This window comes from Doryrhamphus excisus, chromosome 1, assembly GCF_030265055.1.
Source record: "Doryrhamphus excisus isolate RoL2022-K1 chromosome 1, RoL_Dexc_1.0, whole genome shotgun sequence".
Lineage (NCBI taxonomy): Eukaryota > Metazoa > Chordata > Actinopteri > Syngnathiformes > Syngnathidae > Doryrhamphus > Doryrhamphus excisus.
The window spans coordinates 11,862,399-11,883,420 of record NC_080466.1 but is presented as its reverse complement, the minus strand read 5'-3'; the positions used below and the strand labels follow the sequence as shown (position 1 = coordinate 11,883,420).

The window sequence follows — 21,022 nt, the reverse complement described above, 5'->3', positions numbered from 1 at the left end:
CCAAAGAGAAGAAGACAAGAAGGTAGAAGGTGCATTAGTGAAATTCTCTTAACTGATCAAGGCGTCTTTGCAGACCATGAGGAAGAATCTCCTAGACAAAATGAAACACAACCCAATTACGGCGCAAGAAATAAAACACAAAAACCAACTCGTAGCGTCCTGCAAGCTTTTATATTGGACTTGAATCAATTTGAAACACAGTCATCAGGGTTGGAGGATGCCTGCGTCACTGTGCACCAGGAAGCGCTCGTTTGTGTGGCGCTAATCACTCCCGAGAGGCTGATAAAGCAGGAAGGTCATTAAGGCTCGCTCGTGTTCATAAACTCTACTTTATTAACTGCCGTCCTCCTTCGCACTCGCCGCCGATACAAATGATTTGGTTTCCTTAAAAAACAAAAAAACAGAGAAAGCCAGCGTTGCAGCGCCTTGTAGAGGCTGCGCTTATTTTCTAGGCATGAATGCGGCGTCGCCATTGGTCCTTTGCATGGTCGTCCCCTTCATCGCTCCACGCTGAGAGGCTTGACAGTTCATTGGGTGAATGAGATTCTATCTTCTTTTATTAGCGAGGAAACACAAGGTAACCCTCTGGTAATCGAAGGTAGCGGGCGAGTGAGATCAAGGTAGAGGCGGCACAACAAGAAGTGCACCCAAACCCAAAATAAGCCAATACAAGTGGCTTTTCTTGAACCCAGGCAGCCGCTGTGTGCTTGTTTTTTTATTCTTTAATGAGCAAATCAATAGAAGACCTGAGTGAATCGAGCGTTTGTGTCTTGTTTGCGGCCCACTTTTTACTGACTCAAGTTCTAGGATGGCGAAATAAAACTTAATATGCAGCATCAAAACTTCAAAAGCCATCAAAAGCCAAAAAGAAGATCCTGGGTCAATACAAAAAACATTGCATTATCATTTGTCGCAACCACTTGTGTTTGGTCAAGCACGAACACCAACAAAAAACTCGCAATGCGGAGTTATTCCGACGAGTGAAAGAAAAACTCTGGGAAGCCGGTATCACGTGATGTTGATGTTTACATTTTACTGCGCATACCCCAGTGACTATTCTGTTTGATTATAGCGGCGCATGTAGACAAAACATTGGAATATTATAATATAACCATTGTTTTTGGAAAAGTAATTCGGAAAGAGTCCTCATGTAAACGTGGCTAATGAATTGCTGTAAGTTGTGAACTTCATCATGATTGAGTTGATAACCTGATGTTTGATGTTTGTATGGATGAATCCCATACATATTATCATGACTATCAAATAAAATGATGAGGTATTCAAGCATGGCATTGTGTTTTTCGTGTATTTTTGAGTCCTGATTACACTGTGTGTAATGGTCAGTGTCATATCAAATAAATAACAAAAATGATTGAAGTCAAGAGCGTGATGTTCAGGGAAGAACCAAATTTGACAAACACATGCTAGGACTACGTTAAAAAGCCATAGCATTTCAGTATGTCGAATCAAACTATGGAATGGATTGAGTAAGGACCTCAAACAATGCACAACGATGAGCCAATTCAAGAAACAATACAAGCAGTTGATGTTTGTTAAATACAAAGATGAAGAGTCTTGAACCAGTCATGATGTGCTATATATATCACTATATTGACAGTTACTATGGTACCCATTATGTCATTGTATGGTCATATCACCTCGTACTTTGGCACGTGACAAAAAATAAATAAATAAAATAAATTAATAAAATAATGCTTAAAAACAACTTTTATTATATTAGGAAAGCAGGAAGTGAACAAACGTAACAGTTACTGATTGTAAAAATACCAGATGGAGGGGTAGGATTTAATAAGCTTTGCTTCTTCCTACTCCTTTTGGACATGTGGAACTGGGAACTGATTATGTGATGCACTCAATTGTAATCTGAATCATGTTCAACTGAAATAAAACCATTACCATTACCATGTTTTCATGCCATGATGGATAAACCTTTATTGGCTTCCATTGCATCTTTATTCCTACCATGTGGTTTCATTTCACCACCAAATGTGTGTTGCCTTTTTGCCAACCACAAAGTTTATTTTTTATAAATCCCAACCTTTAAGTAGGAAGTTACGTACGCAACTTTCAAGCCCCATTTTGTGCCTAAGCAAGTTATTAATGAGGCCCCTGGACAATATGGCCATACGGGCATGGGTAATGCAGCGCTATACTGTGTGGATGTTGATAAAAAAAAGCCAACATCTGTGATGGTCTATCGCATGAGGAGTTCCAAAGCAGTGGTGCGAGTAGAGCCTAGATGTGGACGTGTGCAGCCATCAGCTCTAAAAGCATACCAATACATCCAAAGAGGCGTTAGAAGGGTTCAACGGAAGAAAAGCATGAGAAGTTGTGGAAGAATAAAATAAAGTGAAGCAAATCAGCGTCAGGCGCAGCAAAGGTGTTTATCTCAGTGATGAGCAGGAGCTCATAAACAGCCAATCACTGATGCTAATCAGCCGTCATGCCGAGGGATGCGCTAAAAATAACAAATCACACATAGCCTCCCGCTGAGATGACATGCGCTTGCACAAAGTGTGCACGCTGTCCTCCACACGCCATTTGTAACACCGTTATCAACTGGCAAGCGTTACTCCGATGCTAACTTAGCTTCCTCTATGCCAAACATGAAATATACATCAGCAAAATCTATGCAGAAATATGAAGGCAGCAATCAACCAAGCGGAAATGAGGTTCTTCAAATCATATCATCAAGATGATAACATGTTCATTTGCATGGCTTCGCACACAAACCTGCTCATCAGTGATGGACCAAGACGAGAGGGTCTCATCAAGTCAAAGAGTTGCCAACTAGATGTTGGGCAATACCACCCCAAAAAGACTTCTCAGGAAAACTTCACCTGTTTTTTTCCTTTGGCTTTTTGTCCTGCCAGACGCCACCGATGACGAACAGAAACACAGGAATGCTTAGTGTCCTGGCTGCTCAGTACAATATGACTACGACTTGACAAAACATACAAGAGTGCCATGGTGAGGGGAGTGCCATGGCTGAGAAGGAGGTGCCATGGTTGAGATAGACAGTCATGGCCAAGACGAGATTGCCACGGCTTGGACTGGGTTGGCAGTTGCCATCTCCAGTGGTGGAATGAACACATATGCATTGTATACACTTTTTTTTTTATACACCCAGGGTGTGGAACCAATTAACTGCCATAAACGAGGGATGGCTTTATGTTGTTTTTTATTTGGGAATTTTCTTAAAACCATGCTTATGGTCTGGTTAAATCTGTAACAACAATAATAGTAATAGTAATAACAATACTACTACTAATAATAATTATCATCATCATCACTGTAGAGCCACTTCTCCTTCACATCGAGAGGAGTCAGTTGAGGTGGCTCGGGCATCTATACCGGATGCCTCCCAGACGCCTCCCTGGTGAGGTGTTCCGGGCATGCCCAGCCGGGAAAAAGCCCCGGGGCAGACCTAGGACACACTGGAGGGATTATGTCTCACAGCTGGCCTGGGAATGCCTTGGTGTCCTCCCGGTGGAGCTGGAGGAGGTGGCCGGGGACCGGGAAGTCTGGGCTTCCCTACTGAGACTGCTGCCCCCGCAACCCGGACCCGGATAAGCGGAGGAAAATGGATGAATCATCATAATCATGACGGAGAATAAACAGGATGAGGAGGTGGTGGCCTGCGGCAGTGGGAGGTTAGAGAGCTTATAACACCGCAGGAGGAGGTTCTGGGGGGTTGGGCATGGGGGGATTTGGGTGCCGTTGGCATGACGGGCACATTAGTAGGATTATATGGCAGCCCTGTTACAGAGGTGAATAACATTTACAATCCTATTTGTCATTACTTCTATTCGTCCTGGACTGCTTTTTTTCCACCCGACCTGCCCCCCCGAGCCATTTATCCCCCAAATTAGCCCACTTCATATTCCTGCAGTCCAGATTAGCTTCCACGTGTCATGAGAGCCAGTGTGTGTTGTATTCCATTAGAGGAACACACCTCGCTGCTCCGTAGGCCACCAGGAGTGTTGGCGTACCACCAAGAGCACCCTGATTACCATGACAACTGTTGGCAGATCTGCGTGCGTGGACAATAATCAACAGTGAATGATCTCACCTGAGATGCATGCATACTTCTTGTGGTGGCGCTGGAGCAAGGCATCAGTGAGTGCTCACTCCAAACCAGGACAATTAATCCACATAGATAATGGCGAGGCCGCCTTGGCAGCCAAGGCCCTTATCTTACGCAGCACAACACGGCGATTAGCTGCTACACACTCGTGAGATCAGACGGCAGGCATGGTGAGCAGTGGGAGATAAACAGGAAGCCACGACGGGGGAAGTAAAGAAGAGAAGAAAAAGCTACGGCGAATTACAGGAGCTTTGCATGGAAAAGTTGTGAGAATATAAAGTAGGAACACTAATAATTAAGGGTGCTGGATAATGATAAGACTGCTAATTATCGTGCTGATAGGAGGGAATTTTGAAGTCAATTTTAAAAAATAGCTCAGATAAATTAAATAAAAAACGTCATCCGTACTGTGCAGGTGAGCAAATGAAACGCGCCTTTTTTGATGAGGGGAGGTGAGGGGGGGGGCTTCAAGCACCAAAGCGTTGTTTGAAAGGTGCTAAAGGTTTGCCAGAGACCCCCGTGCCATCACTGCGGCTGCTCAGAGCATGTGACAGAATACAGCGCACCTTGCTGGTCCACAGCAGGTGGCTCCTCCCCCTCTATACTTCTCCTGATAGTAGTCATGTCATGGTATTTCATTAGGACTCATCCCTTCTTACATCTACATTTACAAAGTAGATAAAAATGTTATTGGCTATATAACTTTAATAATGTATAACTTTAATAATGTGTAACCTGCACAATTCAAGTGAAGTATGACACATCCAAAGCACAAATGCCAAGTGATTCAATGGTCATATTTCAATAAATGACAAGTTGCTTGGAAAAAAACAACAGCCTTTTTACAAGAAAAAGCTATTCTGCATTCAAGGTCATATTTATCAGCCGCATTAAAGAAGCAGTGATAACTCTTTTAGCACTGCTGAACGCTGCAATTAGCGGCTAGGAGAATGATATGGTAGCTTGAAAAGCACAATAAAAGATGTCCAAAGAGGGGAACTGCACTTTTGGGAGGAATTTTGCCCATCATACACAATTCTACACAAGACATACTTATTTCCTTATTTTCTGTACATTATAATGCCAGAACAGTTACTCCATTACTTCCAATGTCCGCTCTCATTGGGATGACGGCTGATGGAATAGCATCAATAGTATCTCTCAGCAAAGACGTGCCCTACATGTTGCTGCTAAATTGAAAATAATCCTCAGGTCAACGCTGAGAACAAAAGAAGCATCTTGCAGAGTCTTGGTAGCGATGTGGACTGGTCTAAGTCGAGATCCGGTGCATCCACCGCATCAGTCTGTCCTGTTTTGTTGATAGCTTGTGGAATCTCTACGTTGACCGACGATTTCAGCTTATTGCCACAACCTTCAACAACACATGTGTGTGGCGTCAACTGCATCTCGGCCGCGACAGACATGCCCGAGAAGGGAGTGCCATGGCCAAGACGGACGCGCCATGATCGAGACGGACGCGCCATGGCTGAGACGGACGCGCCATGGCTGAGACGGACGCGCCATGGCCGAGACGGACGCGCCATGGCCGAGACAGACGCGCCATGGCCGAGACGAGAGTCCCACGGCTCAGACTGGGTTGAAATTGCCATCTCCAGTGGTGGAATGAACACATATGTATTGTATACACTTTTTTTAAATTGGTTTTCATGATAGGAGAAAAAAATCGGATACCAATGTCGACCAATATCATTTGATTGCCGATCATTTTTAGACATCCCTAATTGGAAGAATGGAAATCTCATTGGAAGTTTTTGGCATCTTTGTCATTCTTCCCCACCCAGTTTAAAACACTTTATTCAGTGATAAAAATGGAGAGGCTAACTAGTTAGCTCGCTAGCTTGCTACACTCACGTCCATGTTCATTTTGTCCCTGCGGTGATCCCGTAGCTTACACAATGTGATGTAAACAAGGAATAACAGAAGTGACTATCGGGGTGTTAGTTGTCTAAAGGCGCCATCTGCAACCGAGCTTGAACGTTTCCAAACTAACAACACAGTACCAGCACCATTAGGGAGCCTTACTTGGGAGTAACGCCTATAGCAAGGCAAACTACAACAGCAAACAGTCATAATCCAACTGCTACCATGGGCAACACGAGAGCTTTCCAAAGACACCAGAGACAAATAGTAGAGCTCCACAACGCTGGAAAAGGCTGTGGAACAAATGGAAAGCAGCTTGGTGACAATAAATCAACAGTTACTGCAATTGTTAGAAAATTTAAAAAGGCTTAACAACTAATCTACCTCAGACTGGGACTTCATGTAAGATCTCTGCTCGTGGGGCATCACTTATGATTAGAAAAATGATGAATCAGCCCACGGCTGGAGCTGATCAATGACCTGATGAGAGCTGGAACCGCAGTTTCAAAGTCTACTGTCAGTAGAACATAACGGCGTAATGGTTTAAAACCATGCATTGCACAGAAGGTTCCCCTGAAGTCAGCACATGTGGGCTCGTCTAAAGTTTGAATGGAGCCTTGTATCGTCAGATTTTGGACAACAACCTCCTTCCCTCAGCCAGAGCATTGAAGATGAGTCGCGGCTGGATCTTCCTGAAGATCTGAAGCACACAGCCAAGATGACCAAGGAGTGGCTGCGTGTGACCTAGCCAGTCTGCAGACTTAAATCCAATAGAAAATCTTTGGAGGGAGCTGAAACTTTGTGTTGCTCAGCGACAGCCCTGAAACCTGACAGATCTAGAGAGGATTTGCGTTAAGGTGTGGGCCAACATCCCTGTTGCTGTATGTGCAAACCTGGTGAGGAACTGCAGGAAACGTTTGACCTCTGTAATTGCAAACAACGACTTCTACACCATCAAGCGCTACAACGGAACTGGCACACACATGAGGACCGACACGGGAAAGGAAGAGTCACCTCGGGGAAAAGTGTAATAAATACAACATATGATGGGCATAATGAGAAGAAACTTCACGGCAGTTATTTCAAGAAAAAGGGGAAAAAAGAGCAAAAGTAATTTTTGTTCACTTATGTGACAAAGCTAAAATATGGATAACATCTTAGAATGTGTACATGTGTTGCGTTCAATATATCCAAGTGTGGAAACTCCTTGGACGCCCCAAGTATCATGCCAAGTCAAGTGTGTTAGTATTATTATTATGGCATTCTTGATATGTATGCCTTTTAACTCTTTTTTTTAATTACATTTTGTAAACTTTTTTTCTTGTTTTCGGTCAAAACTAAATAAAACAACAATCTGCCGGTCCCTGCAGCCGAGGATGACAGAGGAAAAGGAGCAAACCTTTTTGAAGATCAAGCAGTCCTCCATGTGCTCAGCGTAGACGGAGGTGAGGCGATACTGGTTTTCGATGGGGATGTCGATCTGGTAGCCTGTCAGTATATAGCAGACAGTGCGGAACTCCTGGATCTTCTTCTGAAACACCTCCTTCAGCCGCTGGTTCCTCAGCTCCGAGCTCTCTATCTGCTTCCGCAGCTCTAAAGAAGAAAAAAACAACATCGTGAATGTTTCATGTTTTTACAAAAAGCAAACCGGAATAAAATAAGGTGGGCGGATTGAGGCAAATTTCCATAGCAAGGACAGCGAAAGTACTGGATCAATACAAGCGTGCTTCTTCTGACAGATGCATGATATCTTTCTTCCCAACTGATACCAACACCAATGACCATGCTTCTCAACACTGATATGGAGGATGAGTCCTAATGAATTATCATGACATGACTACTACAGAGAATAGAAGCAGAGTATAGAGGGGGAAGAGCCACCTGCTGTGGCCCAGCAAGGTGCACCGTATTTGGGCACACGCTCCGAGGAGCTGCTGTGAAGCCACGGAGGTCTCTGGCCAACCTCTTGCACTTTCCAAACCTTTCCGGTGGCTGATGAGGTTTTCTGTGTGCTTGAAGGGCACACTGCCTTTTGGGGGGGCTAATGAAGTGTAAAAAGTGCAATAATAAGTGGCGTTGTTCTCCCTGGGTGTGCCTGCAGTTTGTGGAGCGTAGTAGTATGTGCAGTGCTCTGGGGAGTCTGGTTTTCCCGACCAGATTTAAGTTTTTTATTCATTCATAGGAGTGTTGGCACGACTGAACGTCAGGACCAGGACCACCTGTGTACGCTTACTTGACTTACCCAGCACCTCCTTGGGCGGCGGCAAGGTCAGGTTGGCCGACTGCATGAGGGCATCGAGCTGGGAGTGGCCTCCTTCCTGCAGCTTGCGCACCATGTCCCTGAGATGGTCCACTTCCTGGCGAAGAGAATCCATCTCCTCCTGCCGTTGCTGCTTGGCCTCGGAGGTGGGGTTCATCCTTAGGTGGAGGACTTGGGTCTTGACCGGGTCGTAGTCGCCCTGAGAAGGTAGATGGATGGGATTTCATCAAGCTGCTTCCATCGGGGCTAAGTGAGCGTTGCAATGCTATGCCATCATCATGGACTGCGTTCAATACATAACTAACCTAGCTGACACGAAAAAAGCCTCGGTGCCACTGTTGTACCCCACACATTACTAGGGTGGAGGTATGCTGGAGCCTATCCCAGCTAATCTTCGGGCGAGAGGCGGGGTACACCCTGGACTGGTGGCCAGCCAATCACAGGGCACATATAGACAAACAACCATTCCCACCCACATTCATATGTACCTATGGACCTATCTTTAAATATTACATATATTTATACAACATTAAGTACAGATTATCTTTTTAATTTAATAAACAACACTTTATCTTTTTTGCTAAATGTATTTGTCAATTTTGACATAAAAGTTATGTTTTGTTGCCGAATCCAATGTAAAAGTTGTTTATTATTTAATATATATGTATAAATAACATTTATTATAATAAAATCATAATATAATATTTTAATTATAATATATATATATATATATATATATATATATATATATATATATATATATATATATATATATATATATATATATATATATATATATATATATATATATATTTATTAATGTATATATGTTATATTTATTATAATTTTATTATTATATACATATATTAGTATATGTGCCCTGTGATTGGCTGGCGACCAGTCCAGGGTGTACCCCGCCTTATGCCCGAAGACAGCTGGGATAGGCTCCAGCACCCCCCGCGACCCTTGTGAGGAAAAAGCGGTAGAAAATGAATGAATGAATGAATATATTAGCAGGAAACAGGCAGCAATGTGAGATGGAGGAATGGATAGGATGGCAGGTGGGAGGATGGATCGGCGGGCGGGTGAATCGGATGGATGGATCGGCGGGCGGGTGGATGGAAGGATGGATCGGAGGGCGGGTGAATCGGATGGAAGAATGGATCGGAGGGCGGGTGAATCGGATGGATGGATCGGAGGGCGGGTGAATCGAAGGATGGATCGTCGGGCGGGTGAATCGAAGGATGGATCGTCGGGCGGGTGGATGGAAGGATGGATCGGAGGGCGGGTGAATCGGATGGATGGATCGGAGGGCGGGTGAATCGGATGGATGGATCGGAGGGCGGGTGAATCGGATGGATGGATCGTCGGGCGGGTGAATCGGATGGATGGATCGTCGGGCGGGTGGATGGAAGGATGGATCGTCGGGCGGGTGGATGGAAGGATGGATCGTCGGGCGGGTGGATGGAAGGATGGATCGTCGGGCGGGTGAATCGGATGGATGGATCGTCGGGCGGGTGAATCGGATGGATGGATCGGCGGGCGGGTGAATTGGATGGATGGATCGGAGGGCGGGTGAATTGGATGGATGGATCGGAGGGCGGGTGAATTGGATGGATGGATCGGAGGGCGGGTGAATTGGATGGATGGATCGGAGGGCGGGTGAATTGGATGGATGGATCGGAGGGCGGGTGAATTGGATGGATAGATCGGAAGGCGGGTGAATTGGATGGATGGATCGGAGGGCGGGTGGATGGAAGGTTGGATTGGAGGGCGGGTGGATGGAAGGCTGGATGGCCACATCACATTGTGGAAGCCCCTCCGACAGAGACATGACTGATGAACTGGCGGTGAGGAGGAGCTTGGAGGGAAGAAGAAATGGCATAAAAAAGATAAAAAGCACACTCCCCAGCTCATTAGTCCAACTTCAGGTTGAAATATCAAACATATGGTGAACAAAGAGAATGTGCTTGCGTAATGTGGAGCACGCACATCAGCAACAAGCCAATTAAGTGCCATCCTCATTTACCTTTATTTTGAAATCCAAATACACGTGGGGAGAACATCAGAGTGGAAGATATTTAAATAAGGTACAAAAGACGGTGGAGGAGAAAATAAAGCTTGTGTAAAGAAAAGCAAATGTGAGTGATTAGGCTGGGAGGTTCATATGGACAAGGACACTTGGACACTCGAGAAGCATCCTAGAGGATTCATGTTTCTCCTAAAAGACAACGTCCTTAATGACGGGATGTCTGTGAACACAACCCCTCAATGCTCGTAATAACACAATTTAAAGAGTCATCTAATGTTCTGCTACCATTCAAGAGACTGACGTGTGGCTGGTTGTTATCTTGATTGACTTTTTCTGTTCATTTGGAGCTCTTCGTACATACTGATATAAATGACTTGTTAAACTTGCACTGAAGATTCAACATTAGATTGAAGTTTTTCCATTTTTATGTAAAAAAAGGAGACTATACTATATTAATTCAGTGGCTATTTCCAATAAGATTGTTTTCAGTTTAATACAACTTTTCACACACATTTGGCTTTGACTTTTGTCTAAACTCACTATGTGGAAAAAATATTGGGATATATACCGTATATGTATATTCTACCAAAGTATATCGGAATTAGTTTTGGTCCATGTCACCATTAATCAGTGGTACGCCAAAATTGGCTCTATTTTTTAAGCATTTATTCAACTGATGTACTTTTTAAATAGTACTGGAACACTGTGTGAGTAAACAACCCTTAATAGTTGCCTAAAGATGCAAACACGTCCATAAAAAGGTACCAAGCAGACAACCACTGAAGCATGAAGTCTGAAGTCTCTTGCGGAGACACTGAAGAATCAAATTAGCGCACGCTGTGCACGGCCTCAGGCATTGGAGAGGCAAACTAAGATAAAGTCATGCAACATAAACGATCATTTAGTTCATGCCATCAACAACAAAAACACTGCCGGTGTTTCGAGGGCGACGTAGGTGAGCCGCTTAGTATTGTACCCCATCCCGTGGGCGCCCACGAAGCGCAGCTCGCCCTGGTTAACGATACGTCGTGGCCCGGGCCGCGCATGTCTCATTCTTTAAAGGACAAAACCTGAACATCTCAAGCACATCTCAATCTGCGAGCACATGGACGAGGTGGGCTTGATGCAATCACCTGCAAGGGCAACGATTTTCCCCATCTACATGCTTGACGGCGGCATCACAAAAGACAAAGTGGAGAAATATTCAGAGGCGCCGCCATTACGACTGGAAGGGGTGCTGATGGTGCGACACAAAAAACTGAATGGAACAACAACAGCCATGATATTTTGTCGTGTTGGCGGGGGTGGGAGCACACCAGCGGTGCATCTGTGGAATACGACACTTCACCAGTTTAGACTCATCAACTGTCAATTACACGACTGACACCGCAATGGAAAGCATTCACACTTAGCAACCTAGCAATGTAGCATCTTTCATGAAGCAAACACATTTTTAATGCTCCATTTAGGCCAAAAATACACAGGATTCTTCTTTAACATGCCAATTTTTGGATTAATAATGGGCCATATATTGGCTGGATTCAACCATGAGAGAGTATGATTTATGGATTTTATTGGAAAAGTAAGAAAAAAATTATTGGAAAAGCATGATAGAACGAAGCAGTGAAATTCAAAGCGTGAGGTGGTGAGAGAGTATTACTTTTGTCAATGGAAAAGTCAGAGTCGGAAAGTACAGCCGTGACACGCCAAGTACGTTAAAGAGCGATGCCGATGGTATTGGCCTGGCCGTTTTGTTGCCACGGACACGCCAGGTTAAAGCCCGATATTTTGCCCTTATTCTACTAGCCGGTCACGCCTTTTACCGTTCCGGTCCGTTCAAATGCGCTTCCATTCAGTCACGGCTGCTGTGGTGGTCTCCCGGAGAGCGTGGAGCCGTCTGCCCCGATGCATTCGCTGTACGCGTGCACACGCACACGCTGTGTAAAAGTCCTGCCTGCCCACATTTGGCGGGTAATTGCCTTAAGTGTGTTGGCCATGCTTGAGAACACAGAGATTCTTTTCACTCTGCAGTTAAATTGAAGCAGAAAGGCTTGCTCACACACCCTTCATTATCGGGCCCGGGCAAAGCTCAGCTGGACCCAAACGAGTCGGGGGATTGGAGGACCCAAGCGGGATGAAACGCTCACGCACGGCCAATTGAAGAAAAAGGAGAGGGTAGAACTGAGGCGCTTAGTAAAGTAACTTTGAAAGATGAAGGCAGCTGGACTCTTTCGTAACGGTGAGGTTGAAATGATGTTGCTTCAGGCCACCTGACTTATGACCCAATATAGTAGACATCATAAGAGAAAATAAGACACTAAACGTAGAAAACCTGTTCACCTCCTTCAAAATACACGTTTTAACATGATTAATCATCTGGAATCATCGAGACATGAAATAACACCCCTATAGTCACCTTTACACTATACCCAATATAGTAGACATAATAAGAAACAATAAGACATAAACAACATGTTTACCGACTTCCAAATACACTTAACCATGATTAGAGCCCTCTACCCATGAAATAACACCCCTATAGTCACCTGTACACTCCTATGACCACATATAGTAGACACAATAAGAGAAAATAAGACACTAAATGTAGAAAACCTGTTTACCGCCTTCTTTTTAACGTTTTAACATGATTAAAGCCCTTTAGACATGACATAACCCCCCTATAGTCACTTTTACACTCCTTTTTCCCAATAAAGTAGACATAATAAAACAAAATAAGACATATTAGGCATAGAAACCTATTTACCACCTTCTAAATATGCTTTTACTTATTAAGATTATTAGAGCCCTTTAGACCTGAAATAACACCTCTATAGTCACTTTTAGACTCCTATTACATAATATAGTAGACATAACAAGAGACAATAAGCATAGAAAACCAACTACTAATTCCTTCCACCAGTTTTAAGGTTGGCCTACATCTCCATCTGGCAGTATTACACCCAGCCAGTGGTGCTTGGGGAGAAAGTGTGGGCACGTGTGGCAAAGCCCTCGGGGGCTTTTGAAATGAGTTCCTGGAAGCAGGGGGAGGAAGGTATCGCTACTTGCCTGCAAGTTGTGTCTCTCCAGTCGCATCTCCAGGATTTCCTTCTGCCCTTCCAAGCGCTGGCGCTCGGCCTCCAGGTCTTCAATTTTCTGCCTGCACGATAAGGAAGCACGTGCAGATAAAATAACTGAAGTGCCATACCTCTACGGAGGAGCTATGCAGCCAAGTAGTGGGGGCCATTTTCTACCAAAACGTAGCACACGGGCCAGACCGCCAGGATAAATAGTCAGAAATAAAGTCCAAAGTTAAAACAAAAGGAATATGTTTACAATAATATGTTGCGGAGCATGACAGATGTAGGCGTTAAGCACACAACTTACCTTAGCATGGTGACCTCCTCCTTGCTGGCTGAGGAGACGTCATCCGAGGCCGCCTGCTGCTTCCTCAGAGACTCCAGCTCAAACTCCAGCTGAAAGAGACCAGAGACTAAATGCCTTGGATGAAGTTCCTGCACAGGATGCCGTACATCCAAGCGGGGGATGGGCAGGGGACCAAACCATTATTGATCGCACCGCTGATTAAGAACTGTCCCCCTGCAAGACTATTGTTCTTTTTTTTTGCATCTTTATAGGTTTGTGGACCTGACATTGCAGCTTTTTCCAGCAATTATGCTTCATTTCCATTTACACCTCTCTCCCCCCCAGACTTTTCATCCTCTGACAGCATCTGCTGGGCCCCGCCAACCCCGCTAATCCTCACCCCATGCCTCCCCAAGACAGAGAAGTAATTACTGCTCCAACAGACAGGTGGATTTCACGCGTCAATACACGCTGCCACGGCTGCGGTGACGTCTCCTCGGCAACGAGAGGCCGGTAAAAAAAAAAAGTGAGTATAGTAAGCAGCGACATTGAGCCAGTCAAAGTTTAAAAAGGTGTGATGGTTTTTTTTTTCTATTTTGATGTGCGCCAATGACGACAAGAATAAAGAACCTACTTTTTTGTTTAAATCTAAGTGTGCACACCTGAAGGTAGATTATATTATATATATTTCGGTTGCGTATCCAAATATGATATAGATATTATAATATATATATATCAATATATATATAGATATATATATATATAATATAGATATAACAATATTTGTTCCACAAAGTAAGTCTATATAAACATCAAAGTTTTATTACAATGTAAACAATCTTATAGACAAATAGCTGCTGCAAAAGAATAGTATATTCTACAGAAAAACTTCAATCATGCTGCATCATGGTCGTCTCTCTGCAGCCGGGTTAGCACTGATACTAGGACCTTAGCATACGACATACTCTCCTCCGTAGCGAAGGGGTGGTCAAAGATAACAGCTGCTCCCGAGTGTAAACAATGAAGCAAGAGGCAAGCTACCAACCTAACTAGAACATCCATAGCTGCACACTTGCTTCAGGGGTCGCTACGGCACCAAAACATAAGAGAGTAATAAATAAAGCACTATTACACTGTAAAAAAAGTCACAGAAGATGGCTGATAAGGTTTTTTTGTGCTTGGTAGTTTTTTCCCCCCCTTAGAGAGGAGCGTTTGGTACAACCGGCACACAAAACGCCTTCCATGGAAACTGAATGTTTGCTTACAAGTGAGTGCAGGCGAAGTTCCGACAGGCTGTGAATAATTGTAAGCTATTTTTAACGTTACGGGTCATACCGCCCTTCTATTCTGACAATGAATGAATCCATGTATTAGATTTCTTCTGTTGTCTATTCTTCCTGTGTGATCAGGTGGGAGCAGCAGGTAAGGTAATTAAGACGAGGAGTCAAACTTCCTTCCTGGACAGATGGTAAAATTCCTGTTAGTCAGCTTGTTAGACACAGTGGCGTGAGCGCATGCTAGCGTACAAACGCCTGCTGGGCATCTCGGGAAAATGGAGCTTTTGAAGGGCTGCTGTGGTCGCGTCGCTGGAAGTTTCAACTACACGGACATCTACGACGGTGAACTTTTTCTTGCACAGTTCTCCTGCTGAGGATCATGTCAACAACAGGGCAGGCTGGATGAGCGTAAAGAGGACAGCGAGAAGCGAGCCGTGGCTTTAAGAATCAAGCTTTTTAGCTGGCACTGTTGATATTTTTAGCCAGCTCTGGAATATATAGGACACGCGTGCACGCAGCAAACATCAAGCAACTCGCAGGGTTCAATAAACTGGGGGGGGGGTTGTCGCTGAGAAGAACATCAGCCTGCCAGTTTCTGGCGACAGCTCCAATCTAAACGCCAGCATTGCAATACACATGTGAAAAAAAGACCACAAACACCTCTTTACCGTCTGCAGCTGCACTTTCAGGCTTCCCGTCTCGTCCTCCGCTTTGGTTAGCTGCACCTGAGCAGGAGACGACACGAGGAGAATGAGAATGGCCGACAATGTGTTGCATCAACCGACATGTGTGCATGTGCTGTTCACAATGGCCGTGCGGACGAGCAGACAGATGTTGACGTTACATTTGACACTTTTTTTTACCAGTAGACTGTGTTTTTTGGGGTTAGTTACTAAAATATCCATGAATTAAATGTAAAAATCCTTATATTTATTGATGCAATACACGAATGGACAATGTAGGCAAGCTATCTGAGAAATGGATGTGGCCTGGTGTTTGCACCCGCCACCACTCAGCCAGGCGCTGTGGAAATACAGTGTTCCCTCCCTCCATCACAAAAAAGTGACACCCCTCACCCGGTAAAATTAACTGATGTGAACTGAGAGCTGTACGTGTGGAAAAGGTTCGAATTTCTTAAGCTTTGGGACCGCAGCCAACCGCAGAGAGAGCCATTATCCACAAACACGGAACAGTGGTGAACGTTCCCAGCAGTGGTCGGCCAACCAAAATGACCTAGAGCGCAGCCACGACTCATCCAGAAGACTCCACAACAACATCCAAAGGAGTGCGGGTTTCACTTGCGTCAGTTCAGGTCAGTGTTCATGACTCCACCATGAGAAAGACACTGGGCAAAACAAGACCAAGACCAAAACCACTGCTGGACAAAAATAACTGGTAAAACATCTTGATGATGCCCAAGACCTTTGGGAAAATACTGTGGTTGAACTTTTTGGAAGGTGTGTGTCCCATTCCATCTGGCATTAGAGCAAAAGAAGAGTCAAACATTGTGGTGGTAGTGTGATGGTCTGGGGCTGTTTTGCTGTGATAAATGAAAGCATGAATTGTGCTGAAGGAGAATGGCCGGCCATCTGCTGGTGACCCCAAGCTAAAAGCAACTCGGCTTCCATAGCAGGACCATGATCCAAAACACGCCAACAAGTCCAACAAGGCAAATGACTTTGGCACCAAAGACTTTGGGCGTGGCCGAGTCAAAGTCCTGAGGTGAATCCTAGCGGGAGAAGTCCTTGGTCAAGTGTTGAAAAAGCCAGTCCTGACCACACAGACCAGTGATCAGACCAGCAATATCGCCACTTAGCCAGCTGCCGTTTGACGCCCCAGCGCGATCTGAAGCTCCATTGTTCCCTTGAAGGATGATGATGGTAGTGGACAACATCTCAGGTGGTATCTACTCCATCAGGACCGTCAAGTCAAGTTTCAATGTCCCATGTTTGGTCCTGCTCATTCCAAACCTTGAAGGCGACCAGGCCTTTGAAGATGTTTCTTCTTCTCAGGCAGAGGGAATCTGATGGTTATGGGACCGCACTCTGCACCGGTACCCATCTTCATTCCTGCCCAGGAAGGCCCCGTGTCCTGACGGACAGCCGATGGGATCGCCCAGCTCATGTCTTGACTTTTTAGTTCCATGAGCTCGACCATCCCACCATGTTCAAAGAGAAAAAGTTTTGTTGCTTTTGCCATCAAGACACGATGATGGTGGGAATACCTGACACTAAATCACATTCAATCCACATTGTCACCAACCTTTGACCTTTTAAAGGCTGTGCTCTTCAACTTTTCATCAAAAGCCTATTTCACTTCAATGCTGCTTTCTTCATTTTCAAGCTTGACTTCGAACCTCCACGAGATCCAACAGTACCAAATGTGCATCCATACCGTTTCCATGAAATGTATATGAACAGACATTGGAAAGTGCGATAGGACAAACACACCTCCATCTCCGTGTTCAGGCTCTGTGTCTTGAACAGCACCTCCTCTGTCTCCTTGAGACGCCTGCTGAGCTGTGGCGAGTGCTCAGCGGGGGCCAGCTCGCTGTCGTAGGACTCCAGGATGGCACGCATGCCGTCGCGTTCCTGCAAAAACACACGCGCGCGCGTGCAGACAAGGTCATGACTTTATGGTATTTTGCGAGACATGACGTGTGACATTTGCGAGCAAAATGAAGTGTGGGGTTTTGGGTTTTTGTGCCTTATGCGGCTGTCGTTTGTGACAAATGTGCGTGACAGGCAAACGCCTTTGTAAATGAGCAACAAAGTGCGAGGCGGTTCTCTCATTCTGGCTGACAAGAGGAGCTCGGGGTCACGCTCACGCTCGCCGCCGTTACGGAGAGGCTGGCGAAGGAGAAAATGAAAGCAAGCCATGACAGAGCGACGTCTGCAGGCACATGACATGACGCCAGTGCGTAAAAAGGCAAGGGAATGTTTCCTCCTGGATAATAGCAGAACCAAAAACGCATCCGGAGAATCGATGCAGCTAAAAAACCAACAAGCTCTCTTTGAGACTGAGGAAAAAAGGCAGCATCTTCACAAGTGTCAGTCACTGTGATGCTGCGTCTCCAAATAGCCCCCGACTGTCACTCAAGCCTTCCTGCCTGCTCAAGAGGGGGTGCGTGTGATACACAAAAACTGCTGAATCGGCAAACACTCCAACTGGACCACAGGCTAGGAATATTTAGGGATTGCTGGGTTTCAACCATGTGACCTAGAGGCGGGGAGGCCAGCATACGCGTCAGTAATAGACGTTTAATAGGCGGCGATGAAAGCAAACCACTGTGTGAGTGTGCATGGTGCGATGCAAAAAATGCGACTTATACTCCGGTGTGTATTATAGTCCAGAAAATACGGTATATATCATTTGTGTACTAGTAGGGTTGTCATTCTACCTTGTGGAGTTATTGTTGAGATAATGATGCGTTTTCCTGTTGTCACAGTTCATTGCACGTGGCTTGGTCTTTGTGCAAAAGTGGAGCAAGTACCACTTTGCGCAATATTCAGTGAGTGTGTGCAAACAAATTATTCATAGGAGGCATATCCGGTTTAGGGCTTCAAAATGAAAATGATCAGTGTACACTAAGGGTGTGGAAAATAGTCAATATTAATCGATACATTGATGCGCGCGATGTGAGTGCATCGGCTCATTCACCGGGTATGGATGCAATTGACGGATGAAATCTACATTCATCGCGATGCGTTTGTGGGTATCGGTGAAATCCGATGAAAGCGCCATTTTATTAATGTTCAACTTCCCACCATATGCTGTTCCCCAGGTGCCATGAATGCACCATCATTATTTGGTGTTTTGTATTGAATACGGACGGATGCCGTGAGGCACATACAACTACTAGTAAAACAGCATGGACGTTCGCACACAAGCAGCGGCGAGGAAGTTTCTATATTTAACCCCCCCCGCAACGTTTAAATTGTATGTTTGGAAACACTACGGATTCTTAAAGAACGGCGGAAAGCTTGACAAAACGTCCGTCATTTGCAAAGAATGCCGCGTTAAGAAGCCGTATAACGGCAGCACGACAAACATGCAGACCCCCCTAAAAAGGGGACACCACAACACGGACAAGTTTACCAACAAGTTTACAAGTTTGTAAATGTGAGGAAAGTTGTTTTTGAAAGGTTGTTGCTGTTTTAAGATGTCAAAAAGTATAATCAAGAAGTGGTGCATAGTAAAAAAGATAAACAGCACTTTAGTAGAATACTGCCAAGTGCCTAGAAGGAATAAAGCCAAATCCTTTTTGTAGGACCATACTGAATTCCATTTTTTCCCTTTGCTTATTTGCATCATGTTGAACTGCATCATATCGCAAGAAGCATTGATTTGAGCTAAATGATTATCGTATCGCATAGCTAAGACGGTGAATCGTATCGCATCATATCGTGAAGAGGGTGAATCGTATCGCCAGAAAATTCCATGTATCTTAAGTATGGTATCGCTGGCAGTGCATCGAGATGTATATCGAATCGTCCTCAGTGTTGAGATTCACACTCCTAGTGTATACACACACACACACACTAAATTCAACTTGGAAACCATTGTTGCTAGCATACGCTAGCTGCTGGTGGTGGTGTGTGAAAAACAAGCAGCTGCACACCGTGACTTCGAAGCAACACATTCACCATCTTCGCCTTGCAAGCATTCATGGCGGCATCAAAGTACAAACAATATTGATCGCTAAGGTTTTCTGCGGCCCTCCGGACAGTCAGACGCAAGCTAGCTTTAAAGGCTGCACTTAGCACGACTAATTGATGTGCCACATCAGTGACGCGGGATGCCATCTTTCATGGCGGTGCACTAAAGGGAACGAAAACCAGCCAAAGCGTGGTGGGCCGTAACTATGTTACCAAACGTTTCCGTGACGCCTTTAATCTTTCATGCACTCTGGCGATAAAGGCGGGCTGTGCAGAGCGCACGGCGTGTGTTACTGCAGCCGTCTCTCTTCACAGCACCTTGTGAATGTAAAAATCAATGAGTAATGGGCCCACAATCGCTCGGTGTGATGAGCCTGCAGGCTTGTGTCAAAACAAAAAACATGATCATTATAACCAGACGCCGATTAGGCTCGCCCTGTAGAATTTCTAAAAGGTCTGAAAGGTCAGACAACCGCCAAACAAACGCTGAAACGCTGCCGGCCGATGGAGCTGTCAGAGGTCATTCTGACTTTTGGATGCGACCCCCGACAGAGGAACCCTTGGGCTATTTACTGTCCATTAAACGTGCCACCGACTTCACTCACATCTAAATCAAATCTGGCAGCCCGGCTACCTTTAAAAACACTCAATCCAGAAGCAAACAAAGGGCAGTGGTGGGACGACGTGATAAAAGACTCATTACCATTTTCACCACCTCCGTGTGATGCCGGAAAAGACAACGGGGCGGGAAACTGCCGGCGGGTTGACCTTAAGAGCAAAAAGTCTGACACTCTTAATTGGAAGCAGGCGAAAATTCCATTTCCTACTTTTTTTAAAAAAGCATCACAATCCCTCGTTTATCTCCGTCATGTGGCTCCAAACCCAACTGTCATATGGGAATTTCAATATTCAGAAATGGAACATGAAAACCTGCTCTAGAGCGCACTGATCTTTCAGCAGGACGATGACCTTAAGCACACAGCCCGTATTTGTGAAGCACCGGTGTAGGCCAAGAATATGTGCAATTTTTGAGCGATAATCAAATGGTGATATCGTGAGGGATGATATGTAAGCCTGCACGATATATCGAAATAATATCGTCATTGTGATATCTGCACATGCGATATCCATATCGAAAAGATGCAGGATAAATTCTATTTAATTAATGCATAAGCAACACATTTCTTCCATGCACGCTTTGGCCAATCCGGTGCTACTTTATACGGGCACAGCCTCAAGATGCCGCTTTGCTATTGGCCAGAGCGAACCATTCTCTCGTTCTCGGCGGAGGACCTGTAGGTTTAACGAAGATATGGATGGACACCAAAGCAGACAGCAGCTTCCCCGGAATTTGGGACTACTTTGGTTTTATCACACAGGACGAATCACAGACAAGTTATTTGCAAGTCATGCCGTAAAACAGTAGCTCTGTCGAGGAGAAAC

General features: G+C 45.0%; 1 protein-coding gene across 3 annotated transcripts in view; it reads right to left on the bottom strand.

Moving 5' to 3' along the window:
* The window catches only part of mad1l1 (mitotic arrest deficient 1 like 1), a 54,709-nt gene that overhangs the window by 7,018 nt on the left and 26,669 nt on the right, over positions 1 to 21,022 (bottom strand). For all 3 annotated transcript variants that reach the window (XM_058091639.1, XM_058091638.1, XM_058091641.1), the window contains exons 12-17: positions 17,372 to 17,512; positions 15,590 to 15,646; positions 13,666 to 13,754; positions 13,348 to 13,438; positions 8,232 to 8,448; positions 7,389 to 7,582 (exon numbers count right to left, since the gene is read on the bottom strand). In XM_058091639.1, coding sequence (XP_057947622.1) covers positions 7,389 to 7,582; positions 8,232 to 8,448; positions 13,348 to 13,438; positions 13,666 to 13,754; positions 15,590 to 15,646; positions 17,372 to 17,512 — 789 coding nt within the window. The remainder of the gene's footprint in view (positions 1 to 7,388; positions 7,583 to 8,231; positions 8,449 to 13,347; positions 13,439 to 13,665; positions 13,755 to 15,589; positions 15,647 to 17,371; positions 17,513 to 21,022) is intronic.